Source organism: Pristiophorus japonicus, chromosome 24, assembly GCF_044704955.1.
Source record: "Pristiophorus japonicus isolate sPriJap1 chromosome 24, sPriJap1.hap1, whole genome shotgun sequence".
Lineage (NCBI taxonomy): Eukaryota > Metazoa > Chordata > Chondrichthyes > Pristiophoridae > Pristiophorus > Pristiophorus japonicus.
Window position 1 is genome coordinate 4841239 of NC_092000.1, and position 17633 is coordinate 4858871.

The window sequence follows — 17633 nt, forward strand, 5'->3', positions numbered from 1 at the left end:
CGAAGCCACAACCTCCTGACTCAGGAGGCGAGAGCGCTGCCCACTGAGCCACGGCCGACGATTAAAACGGGAGAGAAAAACAAGTTAGTACTTGGGATCTGATTACTCCTCACAATTCTCAAAGGGCGACCCTGTTGCTTTGAAGCACCATTTAAGGGCCAACCCCAGAGTGACGAGGGTGAGGGGCCGGAGAGCTGCCCACCCTGCTTTCTGAGCATTCGTGCACGTTACAAGGAAAGAATCGAGCAACGGGCCTTCTGATAAGGGACGTCGAGCAGGCAAGACCCGCGGAGCGTCACAGGGTCATTGCAAATTAAAACAAACAACAGGCTGACAACCAAAATGGAGGCGTGACAACAACTTGCATTTATATAACACCTTTAACGTAGTATAACTGTCCCAAGGTGCTTCACAGGAGCGTTATAAATCAAAATTTGACAACGAGTCACATATGGAGATATTAGGACAGGCTTAATTAAAGAGGTAGGTTTTAAGGAGTGTCTTAAAGGAGGGAGAAGCGGAAAGGTTTAGGGAGGGAATTCCAGAGCTTGGGAGCCAGGCAGCTGAAGTCACGGCCGCCAATGGTGGAGCGATTATAATCAGGGATGCTCAAAAGGCCAGAATTGGAGGAGCGCAGAGATCGCGGGAGGGTTGTGGGGCTGGAGGAGATTACAGAGATAGAGAGGGGAGGGATTTGTAAACAAACAAGGATGAGAATTTTTAAATCGAGGTGTTGCTTAACCGGGAGCCAATGTAGGTCAGCGAGCACAGGGAGTGATGGGTGAGCGAGACTCGGTGCGAGTTAGGACATAGGGCAGCGAGCACAGGGGGTGATGGGTGAGCGGGACTTGGTGCGAGTTAGGACATGGGGCAGCGAGTGGGACTCGGTGCGAGTTAGGACACGGGGCAGCGAACACAGGGGGTGATGGGTGAGTGAGACTTGGTGCGAGTTAGGACACAGGGCAGCGAGCACAGGGGGTGATGGGTGAGCGGGACTTGGTGCGAGTTAGGACATGGGGCAGCGAGTGGGACTCGGTGCGAGTTAAGACACGGGGCAGCGAGCACAGGGGGTGATGGGTGAGCGGGACTTGGTGCGAGTTAGGACACGGGGTAGCGATCACAGGAGGTGATGGGTGAGCGGGACAAGGTGCGAGTTAGGACACGGGCTGCCGAGTTATTGGATCACCTCTAGGTTACGTAGGGTAGAATGTGGAAGGCCAGCCAGGAGTGCGTTGGAATAGTCAAGTCTAGAGGTAACAAAGGCACAGATGATTTCTTAGCACTTAACTCACCATCGTCTTCTACAACCATGCCAGAAGGTTCCAGAACATAGTGCAGCTTTATGTAGTTCACATAACCGGGCTCCGTTTGTGCAGGTTCCTGGAGCGGGCCGGCAGTATTGTCCATTGCGGCCGATTCACTCTGAGCAAAGCCGCTCACTGCTTCAGTCCTGGGTCTAGCAGCAAACGACACACCGTTGTCCAGAGCGGGTTTCCCCGGCGATGTGCAAGTGCACCCCGACACAAGCGAGTTTGAATGTTTGGGGCTCAAGGCAGAACCCGAGGGGTCTGCAACACAACTAGAACACTGCGTCGGTAACTTTGCTGCTGCTGCTGCGGAGGAGGAGGAGGAGGGCGTGGATTCAGAGCCCTCGCCCCTCTGCGTACTGAGGAGCTTGCGGCAGTCTTCTACGGGCGCACCTTCCTTTTGTTTGGCGGCCGCCTGGCTTACACTACACGGCGCTTCAGTGGTGCCCGTGGCGGCCCGCGCTCGCCTGAAAATGTCAGCTGCAAACTCCTTGGCTTTGCCTGCGGCAGAGGATGGATCGCAGTGGGCAGGGCTGCACTCTGCCAGCGCCGCGTGTTTCGAGCCGCGAGGTTCCCAGCTCAACGTCTCCTCACAGCAGCCGTCAGTGCGCGAGCAGCTGTCAGCGTCGGCTCCGTGGAAGATGCAGTCCGATGTCCCGTTGCCGGATAAAGGACGACTTGTGCCTTCGCACTGCGGGTAACCGTCCGTCACTGGCGATGTAAGACTGGGGTCCGCCTCAAGGGGTCCCGGGGGGTCGCTGTTTTCACTGCTCTTACTGTACAGAATCTGTCCTTTCTCACCTAGAACACGCCAAAACAAAATCTGTTGAACAAATCGGGATTGGAAGGAACAATTGCTTAAGGCAGTGCACAGCTTTGTTAGCCGTGGCTCAGTGGGCAGCACTCTCGCCTGTGAGTCAGAAGGTTATGGGTTCCAGTCCCACTCCAGGGACCCGAGCACATAAATCTAGGCTGACACTCCCAGTGCAGTACTGAGGGAGCACGCATTGTCGGAGGGGCAGTACTGAGGGAGCACTGCACTGTCGGAGGGGCCGTCTTTCGGAGGAGACGTTAAACCGAGGCCCCGTCTGCTCTTGGGTGGATGTAAAAGATCCCATGGCACTATTGCGAAGAGGAGCAGTGGAGTTCTCCCCGGTGTCCTGGGGTCAATACCTATCCCTCAATCAACATCACTAAAACAGACCACCGGACGTCTTAAAGCGCTTTACAGACAAAGAAGTACTTTTGGAGTGTAGTCACTGTTGTAATGTGGGAAACGCGGCCAATTTGCGCACAGCAAGCTCCCACAAACAGCAATGTGATAATGACCAGATAATTTTTTGGGGTGATATTGGTTGATGGATAAACATTGGCCCCAGCACACTCGGAAGAACTCCCCTGCTCATCTTTGAATAGCGCCATGATATCTGAGGGGTCAGATGGTTTAATGTTTCATCCGAAATACGGCCCCTACGACAGTGCGGTGCTCCCTCAGTACTGCCCCTCCGACAGTGCGCCGCTCCATCAGTACTGCCCCTCCGACAGCGCGCCGCTCCCTCAGTACTGCCCCTCCGACAGCGCGGCGCTCCCTCAGTACTGCCCCTCCGACAGCGCGGCGCTCCCTCAGTACTGCCCCTCCGACAGTGCGGCGCTCCCTCAGTACTGCCCCTCTGACAGTGCGGCGCTCCCTCAGTACTGCCCCTCCGACAGTGCGGCTCTCCCTCAGCACTGCCCCTCCGACAGCGCGGCGCTCCCTCAGTACTGCCCCTCCGACAGTGCGGCGCTCCCTCAGTACTGCCCCTCCGACAGTGCGGCTCTCCCTCAGCACTGCCCCTCCGACAGTGCGGCTCTCCCTCAGCACTGCCCCTCCGACAGTGCGGCTCTCCCTCAGCACTGCCCCTCCAACAGTGCGGCGCTCCCTCAGCACTGCCCCTCCGACAGTGCGGCGCTCCCTCAGCACTGCCCCTCCGACAGCGCGGCGCTCCCTCAGTACTGCCCCTCCGACAGTGCGGCGCTCCCTCAGCACTGCCTCTCCGACAGTGCGGCGCTCCCTCAGTGCTGCCTCTCCGACAGTGCGGCGCTCCCTCAACACTGCCCTTCCGACAGTGCGGCGCTCCCTCAGTAGTGCCTCTCCGACAATGATGCGCTCCCTCGGTACTGCACTGGAGTGTCAGCCTGGATTTTGCACTCTGGAGTGGGACTTGGACCCACGACCTTCTGACTCAGCCAGATACAGTAGCGGAGGTGAAAACCTATTGGATGTTCCATTGAAGGGGGCGGAAAGTTGAAGATATTTATGCCTGGATGAAATAACTTGGAGCAAATGTCCTCCCTTGTCTTGTAATTATCTTGTGACTAACCCAACCACACATACCATCTAAGCTCCCACATCAACACCTGGAACATACCTGTTGTGTTTACCGATATTGCACATGCTACCAGCGAGTAGCTGGTGTTGAGTAACACCACCCCGTCTTTCTTGAGCTGGAAGGCAGGTTGAAACGTGGGGAAGGGATACACCACCTGGTACTTTGTGTGAAGCATGAAGCCATGCTGTAGACAGTGGGCATTCTGTTCCTCTGTAAAACACACAACAGCAAGTTAGGTCACTGCAATGTGAAGTATTACAGCTATTAGTAACCCAGAGGCCTGGAGTAATGATCCGGAGACGCGAGTTCAAATCCCACCACGGCAGCTGGGGAATTTAATTTCAGTTCAAAAATAAATCTGGAATAAAAAGCTAGCATCAGTAATGGTGACCATGAAAACAGCAGATTGTTGTAAAACCCCATCTGGTTCACTAATGTCCTTTAGAGAAGGAAATCTGTCGTCCTTACCCGGTCTGGCCTATATGTGACTCCAGACCCACAGCAACGTGGTTGACTCTTAACCGCCCTCTGAAATGACCCAGTGAGCCGCTCAGTTGTCAGCTTTGAAAAACTGCAGCGTTACAAGGCAGTGGCTCACCACCACTTTCTCATGGGCAATTGTTGTACCATCTACAATTGGTGCAGGCTCGAAGGGCCTACTCCTGCACTTCTTTTCTATGTTTCTACAAGATTCACTGTAACAACTCGCCAAGGCTTCTTCAGCAGCACCTCCCAAACCCGCGACCTCTACCACCTAGAAAGCCAAGGGCAGCAGGCACATGGGAACACCACCACCTCCACGTTCCCCTCCCAGTCACACACCGTCCTGACTTGGAAATATATCGGCTGTTCCTTCATCGTCGCTGGGTCACAATCCTGGAACTCCCTCCCTAACAGCACTGTGGGAGCACCTTCACCACACGGACTGCAGCGGTTCAAGGCGGCGGCTCACCACCACCTGCTCAAGGGGCAATTAGGGACGGGCAATAAATGCCGGCCTTGCCAGCGACGCCCACAGCCCAGGGATGAATAACAAAAAACATACAATTAAAAAAAAGGTTTATTTTTGTACCTGTGCTGAGCAAAGCCACGTCCTTGCAGTCGGGACAGAAGGTAAAGGGCGGTGTAGCAACTGTTGTAATATAAATATCTCGGTCATTTTCATCACTCATCACCATGTTTATCAGCAGATCGTTCACTGAGCGAATGCTGTATTTAAAAAGAAATTGAATTACATTTTCACATCATGGGGGTGGGGGGGGGAAACTACAATATTTGAACAAAACTTTTGGCTGGAGAAGGAAGATTAAAGACCATCCCTCCCGCAGCTAACAGTAACCAGGAGTGAATCATCCACACTTCCTCCAGCTGCTGGAAGTGGATCAGATTCTGCCGTACAGGTCACTTGCCTGCTCTTGTTGGGAAAAGCTAGAAAGGAGGGGGAAATTAATCTGTGAACCAGAACAGCAAGATCCCACAAAGAGCAAACGATGACTTGATCTGTTTTGGGCGGTGCTGATTCGGGGAGAAATACTAGCTTGGGCAGTGGGACAACTCCCTGCTTCAAATAGTGCTACATACATCAGCAACGTGCAGGTGGGGGCTCATCTGATCTTTGTGCTCAAGTCTCTGGAGTGGGACTCGAATCTTTTGACACTCTACTTCAAACTTTGGCAACCTTTCCTGTGGGAGAGGAGAGAGTTGAAAAATTTCGGAGCAGTACGACTGAAACACCAACCTACTTAAATACAATTTCCATTTACAAAGTGAAAGTAAACATTCAGTACTGGCAGGAAGGATATATTGGGCCTGGAGCGGGTGCAATGCAGATTCACCAGAATGATACTCGGACTAAAAAGGTTAAATTATAAGGACAGGAACACTGGGTTTGTATTCCCTTGAATATAGATGATTAATGAATGGGGTGAAGTCAGAGAGTTCAGAACAAAGGGACATAAAATTAGAGCTAGAGGTGACAAAGGGTAGTGGAAATCGAGACCACCCCCCCAACCCACACGCAACCCCCCTCCCCCCCGCCCCCACACCTCTCCCCCCCCTTCCCCCCCCCGCCCCCACACCTCTCCCCCCCCCCCTCAACACCTCCCCTCCCCCCCCCCCCCCCAACACCTCCCCCCCCCCAACCCGCAACACCTCCCCCCCCCAACACCTCTCCCTCCCCCCCCCCAACACCTCCCCACCCCTCCTCCTCCCCCCCCCAACCCCCAACACCTCCCCCCCCCCCCCAACACCTCCCCACCCCTCCTCCCTTCCCTCCCCCCCCCCCCCCCCCCCCAACACCTCCCCCCCTCGAGTACAGTTCCACAGACACAGTTTGTCTTTGGTACTTTGTCCAGGGATGGGGGGGGGTCACAGCCAGGACTGCACTTTCTTTCATAGAATCGTAGAAACATAGAAAATAGGTGCAGGAGGCTGGAGGTCAATTGGAAATTTCAAAACCGAGATTGATAGATTTTTGTTAAGCAAGGGCATTAAGGGTTACGGAACTAAGGCGGGTAAATGGAGTACAGATAGAAATCAGCCGCGATCTCACTGAGTGGCAGAGCAGGCTGAAGGGACCGAATGGCCTCTTCCTGATACTATCAATACTTACTTGAACCCAAAGACAATAAGTTTTGAGGGATCACTTGGCCATTCACACACTGTTAGATACAAGTCGCTGTACACTTCCTGATCTTTGAAAAGGTGCACTTGTCTCACCTAAAAGTCAACAACAAAAAAGAGATTTAAAAAATCCTAGTTATTCTAGCACAGCAGAGTAACTCAGAATGTAACTATTATACTAAAGGCGAGCACGTAGTTAAGTATAGCCTGTGTGTGTGTTTAAACTGGCAGTCACTCTCTCCTTTGGGTCAACAATCCCATGTCTGTTTCCTGGACAAGATGGTGCCTAGTCAGCCAGGCTCCAGCCTCTGCTGCTCTCTATGTGGGAGTTATGAGGTGCACATGAGCAGGCTGGCTTCCTCGACAAAGCATTCCGCAAGGAATCACAGGCCGGATGCCATTTTCGTTCACTCCCTATCCCTGTAATCGCCTCCAGCCCTACATCCCTCCAAGATCTCTGCGCTCCTCCAATTCTGCCCTCTTGCGCATCCTTGATTTTCATCGCTCCACCATTGGTGGCCGTGCCTTCAGCTGCCTGGGCCCCAAGCTCTGGAACTCCCTGTCTAAACCTCTCTCCTTTAAGATGCTCCTTAAAACCTACCTCTTTGACCAAGCCTGCCCCAATAGCTTCTTATGTGTCATATTTTGTTTGATAATGGCTCCTGTGAAGCGTCGAGATGTTTTACTACGTTAAAGGCGCTATATAAATGCAAGTTGCTGCTGAGAACCTCAAATAGAGAGAAAAAAAAAGGGGTGATGCCCATCCAAGGATTTATTTGAGTTCTCAAGTGTGGAATTAGGAATTGTTCTCTGTTCACAAATAAACCTTTGGTACTCACCTTTTTCAACTTGTCGTGAATGTTGAACTTCCACCAGTACAGGTAATACACATAGTAGGGCAATTCGTCAAACTCCTGCTCTGGCACATCCCGCGTGTAGGACAGCACATACCTACCGCATTTGGTAAAGCCAAGGAATATGTGGCTGTGGAAGGGAAGGGAAGGGGGGAGGGGGAGATAAAAAAAGAGGAAACTACAGAAAGTAAAAATGAAAGTAACAGCCTCTGGTTATTACAGATGAGGTTTGCAGAACTGAAAAATTCAACGAAACATTCATACACTTCTGTCAGTAGCTCAAATCCACCCATTTAATTCTAGCACCAAGAAATAGGAGCAGGAGTCGGCCATTCGGCCCCTCGAGCCTGCTCCGCCATTCAGTAAGATCATGGTTGATCTTCGACCTCAACTCCACTTTCACGCCCGATCCCCATATCCCTCGATGGGGATGGTCTCTAATCTTTCTCCTCCTCTCCTGAAGGTATTGGTTGCTTGCTCGAGTACAGCTCCACAGACACAGTTTGTCTTTGTTACTTTGTCCAGGGATGAGGGGGTGGGGGTCACAGACAGGACTGCACTTTCTTTCATAGAAACATAGAAAATAGGAGCAGGAGCAGGCCCTTCGAACCTGCATCGCCATTCAATATGATCATGGCTGACCATGCAACTTCAGTACCTCACCCCAGCCTTTTCTCCATACCCCTTGATCCCTTTAGCCATAAGGGCCACATCTAACTCCCTTTTGAATATATCCAACGAACTGGACTCAACAACTCTCTGCGGCAGAGAATTCCACAGGTTCACAATTCTCTGGGTGAAGAAGTTTCTCCTCATCTCGGTCCTAAATGGCTTACCCCTTATCTTTAAACTGTGTCCCCTGGTTCTGGACTTCACCAACATCGGGAACATTTTTTTTTCATTCATTCTTTTTTGTGAACCATAACAAGGTGTGTCCAGTTATCACTGTTGTGTGGGGGACAGGGATGAGTAATCACAGTCGGACCTGATTTTATCCTCATCCAGTATAAAGCTCACGGCTACCTTCCAGAGGCAGTCACTGCTCGAGAACACAAGAAATAGGAGGAGTAGGCCATTCGGCCCCTCGAGCCTGCTCCGCCATTCAATATCATACCTCACCTCCACTTTCCTGCACTATCCCCATATCCGTCGAGTCCCTTAGTATTCAAAAATCTATCGATCTCCGTCTTGAGTATACTCAACGACCGAGCATTAATCTTCCCTGCAAAGAAAATTTCCGTGCGCGGGCCTTTTAACTGGTGGCGCGGTCTGTTCAAATCTTCGTGCATGCGCTGTTATTCCCATTGAAAAGCTGGTGAGCGGCCTGAATGGGAGCTCCAGACCGAGGCACGGCCTCGCAGCTTCAAGGGAGCGTTGCTGAGTGTCCACAGCCCGCTGGGGTAGAGAATTCCAAAGACGCACCATCCTTCGGAGTGAAGACATTTCTCCTCAGCTCAGTACTAAATGACCTGCCCCTTCTGCGGAGACTGTGGCTCCTGGTTCCAGGCTCCCCAGCCATAGTGCATTAGGAAAGAGAATTCTGAACATTCCTCTCCCTAGCCTCGGGGAACGGAGCCTGATTGCAGCTCCGATGCTGCTGCTCAGCGGAGATCAGTTAACTCAGTCCAGAGCCTAGACCCCCCCAACTGAAACTGCGATCTTCCTTATCTACACGGCTCGCTTGTCCAGATCGGCCGGTGAACAGGGGCTTCCCCTCCTGTTCCCACTTACTCACTGGTTACACTCTCTGAGCCACAAGTAACCTGCTCAAGCTCTGCGCTTCATACAAACATTTCTACACGAGTAGCTGAGCTGGATTAAACAGACGGGTGGACAGAGTTAGAATTCAATGGTCCTGAAAATATGCATCAGCCAGATTATAATGCTGCAATAATCACCGTTATATGAGCTATAGACTGCCCAGCCACTGCCCGTCACCAACCCAGATGCTGCTTTGAAGAAATCAGTAACATTTTGTTTCTCATTTACTGATGTCAGGCAATATCCAGACGAAATTTAGAAATGGCAACATTGCACAGCACCTTTATAAAAATAGTCTGCTATTACAATGGGCCCAGTTCAGAAGCTTTTGTACCAGGTAGATAGAATAACAATTAATTTGACATTAAAGAGCTAAATACTGGAGAGTCTAGTATATTAAATACATGCCCATACATTTTGTTTAAAATTCATTCCCGGGATGTGGGCGTCGTTGGCAAGGCCGGCATTTATTGCCCATCCCTAACCACCCTGGAGAAAGTGGTGGTGAGCCGCCTTATACAATGGAGTGGCTCACTCAACCATTTCAGAGGGCAGTTAAGAATCAACCACATTGCTCTTGGCCAGACCGGGTAAGGGCGGCAGATTTCATTCCCTAAAGGGCATTAGTGAACCAGATGGGGTTTTACGACAATCCGTTACCCCAGATTTATTTAATTAACAGAATTTAAATTCCCCGGTAGGATTTGAACTCATGTCTCCAGATCATTAGTTCTGGCCTCTGGATTACCAGCCCAGTAACATAGCGACTGCGCTACCGTGCCCCATATATTATGCTGCAGGAACCTTGGGCAGTGCATTTGACGTAAAAAGACCTCTCTCCACGATTTTAGCACTGACATGAGCCTGCTTAAGATCAGGGGTTAACGCCCAAGTAGCTTAAGTCATCAACATCATCATAGGCAGTCCCTCGAAGCGAGGATGACTTGCTTCCACGCCAAAAAGGGATGAGTTCACAGGTCTTTCAATGAAGGACCTAATATTCCGCATCCCGAACTACACGTTGAAGGGTGGAAGATGCCTGTGCGTGGATTTTTTTAAAACATATGTAGGCCGTTGCACACCAGCCACCACACGGGCTTGACAGAGCTCAGTCTTGGTCCAGTGGCAAGGGTTAAGCAAGACTAACTGGAGACCTGCTCTGCTGCACGGACCGAGCGCGCGCACACGTATCGCAGTGTGGGCTGGCCTGTGCTGCCCCTGGGCCCTCACCTCTTCTGGGCCCCAGATTCACTTCCATCGACAGACTCTCGCCGCTCCTTCTCCCACTCCTGCTGTGCCTGCCCGCACTGCAATCAGCGACCTGGCTTCGCAGCCGGTGCCCTCCTGCAGCAGCACGCACTGATTCCCTGCAGGCGGCCCGGCCCGGAAATCGGCGCGGTCCCGGCCTGCAAGACCATCAACAGGCCGGGGCCACTGCAGGGGGGCAAGCCTGCGACGGCAGCTAAGTGCGCAGCAGGCTGTTGCAGACGAGTATCCACAGAATAATGGCAAGTGCTTGGGGGCCGAGCATTCTCAAGTTAAATGTATAAATCAACCAAACTCTTCTTGGATAAAGGCTTGGAATAGTGGTCATTAAAACGATTGTTGACTCAGGACATGGTTTACATACCCAGCCAGTAAGAAATCATCATCCACAATGTTCTTCAGGGGGACACACAGAATGGGAGGCAAATTCTGGAACATTCGGTGGGAGAACTGGCCAGTTATCTGTATAGAAAAGAAAAATAAAAATATGTAATATCCATAAAAATATAATAACTTATTTATATAGCGCCTTTAACGTAGTAAAACATCCCGAGGTGTTTCACACCACTGTTACAGACAAACAGATAAATTTGACACCGAGCCACAGAAGAAAATAAGGCAGATGATCAAAAGCTTGTTTAAAGAGGTAGGTTTTAAGGAGCGTCTTAATGGAGGAAAGCGAGGTAGAGAGGCGGAGAAGTTTAAGGAGGGAGTTCCAGAACTTAGGGTCCAGGCAGCTGAAGGCTCGTCCACCGATGGTTGAGAGCAGTTATAATGAGGGATGTTCAAGAGGCCAGAATTTGAGGAGCGCAGGCATCTTGTGGGATTGTGAGGCTGAAAAAGATTCATCATCATCATAGGCAGTCCCTCAGAATCAAGGAAGACTTGCTTTCACTCTAAAAATGAGTTCTTAGGTGCCTGAACAGTCCAATTCGAGAGCCACAGTCCCAGTCACAGGTGGGACAGACAGTCGTTGTGAGAAAGGGTGGGTGGGGAGTCTGGTTTGCCGCACGCTCCTTCCGCTGCCTGCGCTTGGTTTCTGCATGCTCTCGGCGATGAGACTCGAGGTGCTCAGCGCCCTCCCGGATGCACTTCCTCTACTTTGGGTGGTCTTTGACCAGGGATTACAGGGATAGGGAGGGGCAAGTCCATTGAGTGATTTGTAAACAAGGATGAGAATTTTGAAATAATTGAATAAAGAAGCAGCACAGGACAGTGGGTAAGCGACTGGACAAGAACGGAGTTGAAATGGTTTGATACTTTACATCGCCCTTGGTCTTACACAGCCCTCCACCTGATCCAAACGTGCAACAACGAACTGTGGAAACGGCTGCTATCATCGGAAATCTGCCTCACCATTCAGCCGGGTGCTGAAGCTGGGGACCAGGAACCCATTCCACAGCGTAGCAGCCTACTATTTCAGAACAAGCACGAGGAAACAGCAATGCCCAGAAGTATCTCGACAGGCTAGACTGAACGGAGATCACTTTGAAGCTCGGCTTTTAATTAATGAATTTAATTAGTGTGAGTAAGGGTCCCTAGAGCTTCCCTTTAATGTCAAGAACCATTCCCCAATGACAAGTTGGTGGCATAATACACAATTCACGGTTGTTAAACAAGTTCCTTCGTAACTTGCTAAACCCATTGATTCCTGGATTAGGAATCACTACAAGCCCATGACAAATGTATCAGAATATGAGAAAGCTTGAATGAGTCACCTCGCAATCCATGGATGGCAGCTCAATCTCTGACTGCTCAAATAAGTCTGGAGGTTTGCTAAACCTTTGCCCACTCGTTTATCGAAAAGCTAAAATTCTATCCATATTAAAAGGGTGAAAACTTAAACTGGGAGAGTCAAGAACACGTCAGTGACCCAGGCAAGACAGAGGAAGGGGAAACAAAAGAAAAAGACTTGTATTACTCAGTCATAGGCAGTCCCTCGGAATCAAGGGAGACTTGCTTCCACTCTAAAAGTGAGTTCTCAGGTGACTGTACAGTCCAATTCATATATTTATATATATATGTAATATAAATGTAATATTTCCAAGTTTGCTGATGACACAAAACTAGGTGGGATTGTGAGTTGTGAGGAGGATGCAAAGACACTGCAAGGCGATTTAGATAGGTTGAGTGAGTGGGCAAACACATGGCAGATGCAGTATAATGTGGATAAATGTAAAGTTATCCACTTTGGTAGGAAAAACATAAGGACAAAGTATTATTTAAATGGTGATGGCTTGGGAAGTGTCGATGTACAGAGGGACCTGGGTGTCCTTGTACACCAGTCAGTGAAAACAAACATGCCGGTGCAGTAAGCAGTGAGGAAGGCAAATGGTATGTTGGCCTTTATTGCGAGAGGGTTTGAGTACAGGAGCAAGGATGTCTTACTACAGTTATACAGGGCCTAGGTGAGACTGCACCTGAAGTATTGTGCGCAGTTTTGGTCTCCTTACCGAAGAAAGGATATACTTGCCATAGAGAGAGTGCAGCGAAGGTTCACCAGACTGATTCCTAGGATGGCAGGACTGTCGTATGAGGAGAGATTGGGTCGACTCGGCCTGTATTCACTAGAGTTTATAAAAATGAGAGGGGATCTCATTGAAACATATAAAATTCTGACTGGGTTGAGTAGACTGGATGCAGGGAGGATGTTTCCCCGGGGCTGGGAAGTCTAGAACCAGGGGTCACAGTCTCAGGATACGGGGCAGGAAATTTAGGACTGAGATGAGGAGAAATGTTTTCACTCAGAGGGTGGTGAACCTGTGGAATTCTCTACCACAGAAGGCTGTGGAGGCCAAGTCACTGAATGTATTTAAGAGGGAGATAGATAGATTTCTAGAAATAAAAGGCATCAAGGGGTATGGGGAAAAAGCGGGAATATGGTGTTGAGATAGAGGATCAGCCATGATCATATTGAATGGCGGTGCAGACTCGAAGGGCCGAATGGCCTACTACTGCTCCTATTTTCTATGTTTCTATGTGATGCAGGAAACGTGGCACCCAATTTGCGCACAGCAAGCTCCCACAAACAGCAATGTGATAATGATCAGATAATCTGTTTTCAGTGATATTGATTGAGGGATAAATATTGTCACCAGGACACCGGGGATAACTTCCCTACTTTTCTTCGAAATAGTGCCCTGGGGTTTTTTACATCCACCTGAAAGGGTAGACAGGGCCTCGGTTTAACGTCTCGTCTGAAAGACGGCACCTCCGACAGCCAGTGCTCCATCAGTACTGCCCCTCCGACAGTGCGGCACTCCCTCAGTACTGCCACTTCGACAGTGCGCGCTCTCTCAATACTGCCCCTCCAACTGTGCAGTGCTCCCTCAGTACTGCCCCTCTGACAGTGCGGCGCTCCTTCAGTACTGCCTCTCCGACAGTGCGGCACTCCCTCAGTACTGCCCCTCCGACAATGTGGCGCTCCCTCAGTACTGCCCCTCCGACAGTGCGGCGCTCCCTCAGTACTGCACTAGAGTATCTAGAGTGGGACTTGAACCCACAGCCTTCTGACTCAGGCGAGAGTGCTGCCCACTGAGCCACAGGGGATGCTGGTCAAGGCATCTCTCTCTTTTTCTTTATCAACCTAAACAAGCAGGAAGGACCATGTGAAAGACGACACCTCCAACAACGCGGCACTTCCTCGGTACACAATGGAACGTTAGTGGGCCCAAGTCCAGTTGTGTGACTATTCCGGACACAGCATACTGATCCAGGAGTGCAACTGCTGCCCACTGAGCCAAGCTGACAGTGATGCAACAATTCAGATGAATATTTAAATATTCAATCTTTACTGGTGTCCTCCCTTACTTTATGGAATAAAAATTGCTGCTTGGAGGCAGACAGTGCAACAGATATTTGGGGCAAAATTTCTAGCAGACATATTGTCAACTGCCAATTTTCTTTGGCAAAATCCCAGTATCCCAGAGATGAGGGGGTTGACTTATGAGGAAAGGTTGAGGAGGTTGGGCCTCTACTCATTGGAATTCAGAAGAAAGAGAGGTGATCTTATCGAAACGTGTAAGATTATGAGGGGGTTTGACAAGGTGGATGCAGAGAGGATGTTTCCACTAATGGGGGAAACTAAAACTAGTGGACGTAGTATCAGAATAAGGGGCCGCCCATTTAAAACTGAGATGAGGAGGATTTTCTTCTCTGAGGGTTGTGAATTGTGGAATTCGCTGCCTCAGACAGCTGTGGAAGCCTGGACATTGAATGGATTTAAGACGAGAGATAGACAGTTTCTTAACCGATAAGGGAATAAGGGGTTATGGGGAGCGGGCGGGGAAGTGGAGCTGAGTCCATGATTGGATCAGCCATGATCGTATTAAATGGCAGATCAGGCTCGAGGGGCCGTAGGGCCCACTACTGCTCCTATTTCTTATGTTATCAAGAATCGTTGGCCTTCTGTGAGTGGAAGGTACAGCACAAAAACAGGCCACTGGGCCCAACCGCTCCGTGCCAGGGTTTATGGTCCATACCAGCCTCCTCCCACCCCTCTTCATCTCACCCCATCGACATAGCCTTCTATTCCGTTCTCCCTCATGCGCATATGTAGCTTCCCCTTTAAAGGTATTTTTTTGAAGACATCTACACTATTTGCCTCAACCACTTCTTGTCGTAGCAAGTTGCACACCTTGGGTCAATTGACAGGTGAGTCAATCGGTCCTCAGATTTTTGATTACCGAACACATTGATGTTGTGAAGAAGGAAGGACATGGCTTCTCCCAGACTCGATATCCCTGATGTCACTACAGGCGGGACAGGGTTTAAAAAAAACTTATATCGCACAACATTCAATATCATAGCTTTCACAAAGAAATCAAAGGCACATAAATCTACGCTGACACTCCAGTGCAGTACTGAGAGTGCCGCACTGTCGGAGGGGCAGTGCTGAGGGAGTGCCGCACTGTCGGAGGGGCAGTGCTGAGGGAGTGCCGCACTGTCGGAGGGGCAGTGCTGAGGGAGTGCCGCACTGTCGGAGGGGCAGTGCTGAGGGAGTGCCGCACTGTCGGAGGGGCAGTACTGAGGGAGTGCCGCACTGTCGGAGGGGCAGTACTGAGGGAGCGCCGTACTGTCGGAGGGGCAGTACTGAGGGAGCGCCGCACTGTCGGAGGGGCAGTACTGAGGGAGTGCCGCACTGTCGGAGGGGCAGTACTGAGGGAGCGCCGTACTGTCGGAGGGGCAGTGCTGAGGGAGCGCCGCACTGTCGGAGGGGCAGTACTGAGGGAGTGCCGCACTGTCGGAGGGGCAGCACTGAGGGAGCGCCGTACTGTCGGAGGGGCAGTACTGAGGGAGCGCCGCACTGTCGGAGCGGCAGCACTGAGGGAGCGCCGCACTGTCGGAGATGCCATCTTTCGGACGACACATTAAACCGAGGCCCTATCTGCCCTCTCGGGTGGAAGTAAAAGATCCCACGGCACTATTTTGAGGAAGAGCAGGGGAGTTATCCCCGGTGTCCTGGAGCCAATATTTATCCCTCAATCAACATCACTAAAACAGATTATCCGGTCATTATCACATTCTGCTGTCTGCGGGAAAATTGATCTTGCTTGTGCGCCAATTGGCTGCTGCGTTCCCCAACATTACAACCCGTCAGAAACAAAACAACTTCATTGGCCGTAAAACGCTTTGGGGCACCCGGAGGTCGTGAAAGGCGCTATATAAATGCAAGTCTTTCTTTTTTTTATATAAAGTACCTCCTCTCCCCCCCTCCTCCTCCTTCTTCCCTCCTCCTCCTCCTCTCCTCCTCCCCTCCTCCTCTTCCTTCCCTCCTCCTCCTCCTCTCCTCCTCCTCCTCCTCTTCCCTCCTCCTCTTCCCTCCTCCTCTTCCTTCCCTCCTCTTCCTTCCCTCCTCCTCCTTCCCTCCTCCTCCTCCTCTTCCCTCCTCCTCCTTCCTTCCCTCCTCTTCCCTCCTCCTCCTTCCTTCCCTCCTCCTCCTTCCCTCCTCCTCTTCCCTCCTTCCTTCCCTCCTCCTCCTCCTTCCCTCCTGCTCCTCCTCCTTCCTTCCTGCTCCTCCTCCTTCCCTCCCTCCCTCCTCCTTCCTTCCCTCCCTCCTCCTTCCTTCCCTCCCTCCTCCTTCCTTCCCTCCTCCTCCTCCTTCTCCAACACAACTTGGAGCCGCAGACCTTGCGGCTCAGGGGGAGGGGAGAGGGGGGGGGGGGAAGGCTGGTGAATGGCAAGTGTTAGAGGGACGAGCAGGGGGCTAGTTGAATGCAGCATTGCTGTGAGGTTGTTGGTGCAGTGAGGGGGAGGGGGGGGGAGGCTGACCCCTGACCCCCACACATAGCCATCATGTGGGGGGGGGGATTCCCGGCCCGTGGGGGGGCGGGGGGAGAGGGCTTTGTGTGGTACCTTGAGGCGGTGTAAACTCTTCAGCACGCTGCTCCTCCTCCTGCCGCCGCCGCCCGGCCGCTTGCTCCAGCCCGGCGCCATTTTCTTCCTCCACCCGCCCGGCCGCCGGCGGCGCAACCGAACCTGCTGAGCCGCTTGCTCCCGCCCACCCTCCTCCGCCATTGGCTAACCCCCAACCCCGCCGCGCCTCGCCATTGGCCAGCCCTCCCCACACGTCAATCAACAGCGAGTTGGGTGGAGAGGTCGCGTGCGCACGCACACCTGGCTGCGCCCCCTACAGGAACCAGGCCGGCCATCGCCAGCAGCAACAACAACAACAACAACAAACACAGACCTTTTTTTATGCATTGCTATAGCCACCTAAAGGGGGGGGGGGGGGGAAGGTTTCCTCAGGTGTACCCCCCCAACCCCCTTCTGGGTCTGAGGCACAACACACACGCACACGCGCGCGCGCGCGGCGCACTCTTGTCGTTGAAGGTTTGGCACGCGGGTACAGCAGGCGGCGAAGAAGGCAAATGGCATGTCGGCCTTCCATTGCGAGAGGGTTCGAGTGTTGGAGCAAGGGGGAGGACCAGGCCAACATCCTCAGTATTGAAGCACCGGCCGCGCTCGATCAGCTTCGCTGGGCGGGCCACGTCGCTCGCATGCCAGAGGCGAGACTCCCCGAGCAAATGCTTTGCGCGCAGCTCCTTCATGCGTAAACGAGCCGAAGGTGGGCAGAGGACGCCCTCAAAGCCTCCCTGGTAAAGTGCGACATCCCCCACCGACACCCGGGAGACCCTGGCCCGAGGTTGGGGGAAGTGCACCCGGGAGGGCGTTGAGCGCCTCGAGTCCCGACGCAAAGAGCGTGAAGAGGCCGAGCGCAGGCAGCGGAAGGAGTGCGCGGCAAACCAACCCCACCCACCCCTTCCCTCGACAAATGTCTGCCCCACCTGTAACATAGAAACATAGAAAATAGGTGCAGGAGTAGGCCATTCGGCCCTTCGAGCCTGCACCGCCATTCAATCAGTTCATGGCAGAACATGCAACTTCAGTACCCCCTTCCTGCTTTCTCGCCATACCCCTTGATCTCCCTAGTAGTAAGGACTACATCTAACTCC

The 17633-nt window shown here is 52.0% G+C and overlaps 1 protein-coding gene across 2 annotated transcripts in view; it reads right to left on the reverse strand.

The window, feature by feature from the left end:
- The window catches only part of dcaf15 (DDB1 and CUL4 associated factor 15), a 32999-nt gene extending 16336 nt beyond the window's left edge, over nt 1–16663 (reverse strand). Inside the window, exons 1-7 of one of the 2 annotated variants that reach the window (XM_070867172.1) lie at nt 16534–16663; nt 10544–10641; nt 7138–7282; nt 6288–6394; nt 4749–4885; nt 3716–3886; nt 1293–2108 (exon numbers count right to left, since the gene is read on the reverse strand). In XM_070867172.1, coding sequence (XP_070723273.1) covers nt 1293–2108; nt 3716–3886; nt 4749–4885; nt 6288–6394; nt 7138–7282; nt 10544–10641; nt 16534–16614 — 1555 coding nt within the window. In that variant the 5' untranslated portion in view covers nt 16615–16663. Of the gene's footprint in view, nt 1–1292; nt 2109–3715; nt 3887–4748; nt 4886–6287; nt 6395–7137; nt 7331–10543; nt 10642–16533 lie in introns of both variants that reach the window. The other variant, XM_070867171.1, reaches the window with a different exon arrangement.
- Nucleotides 16664–17633: the final 970 nt, after the last annotated feature.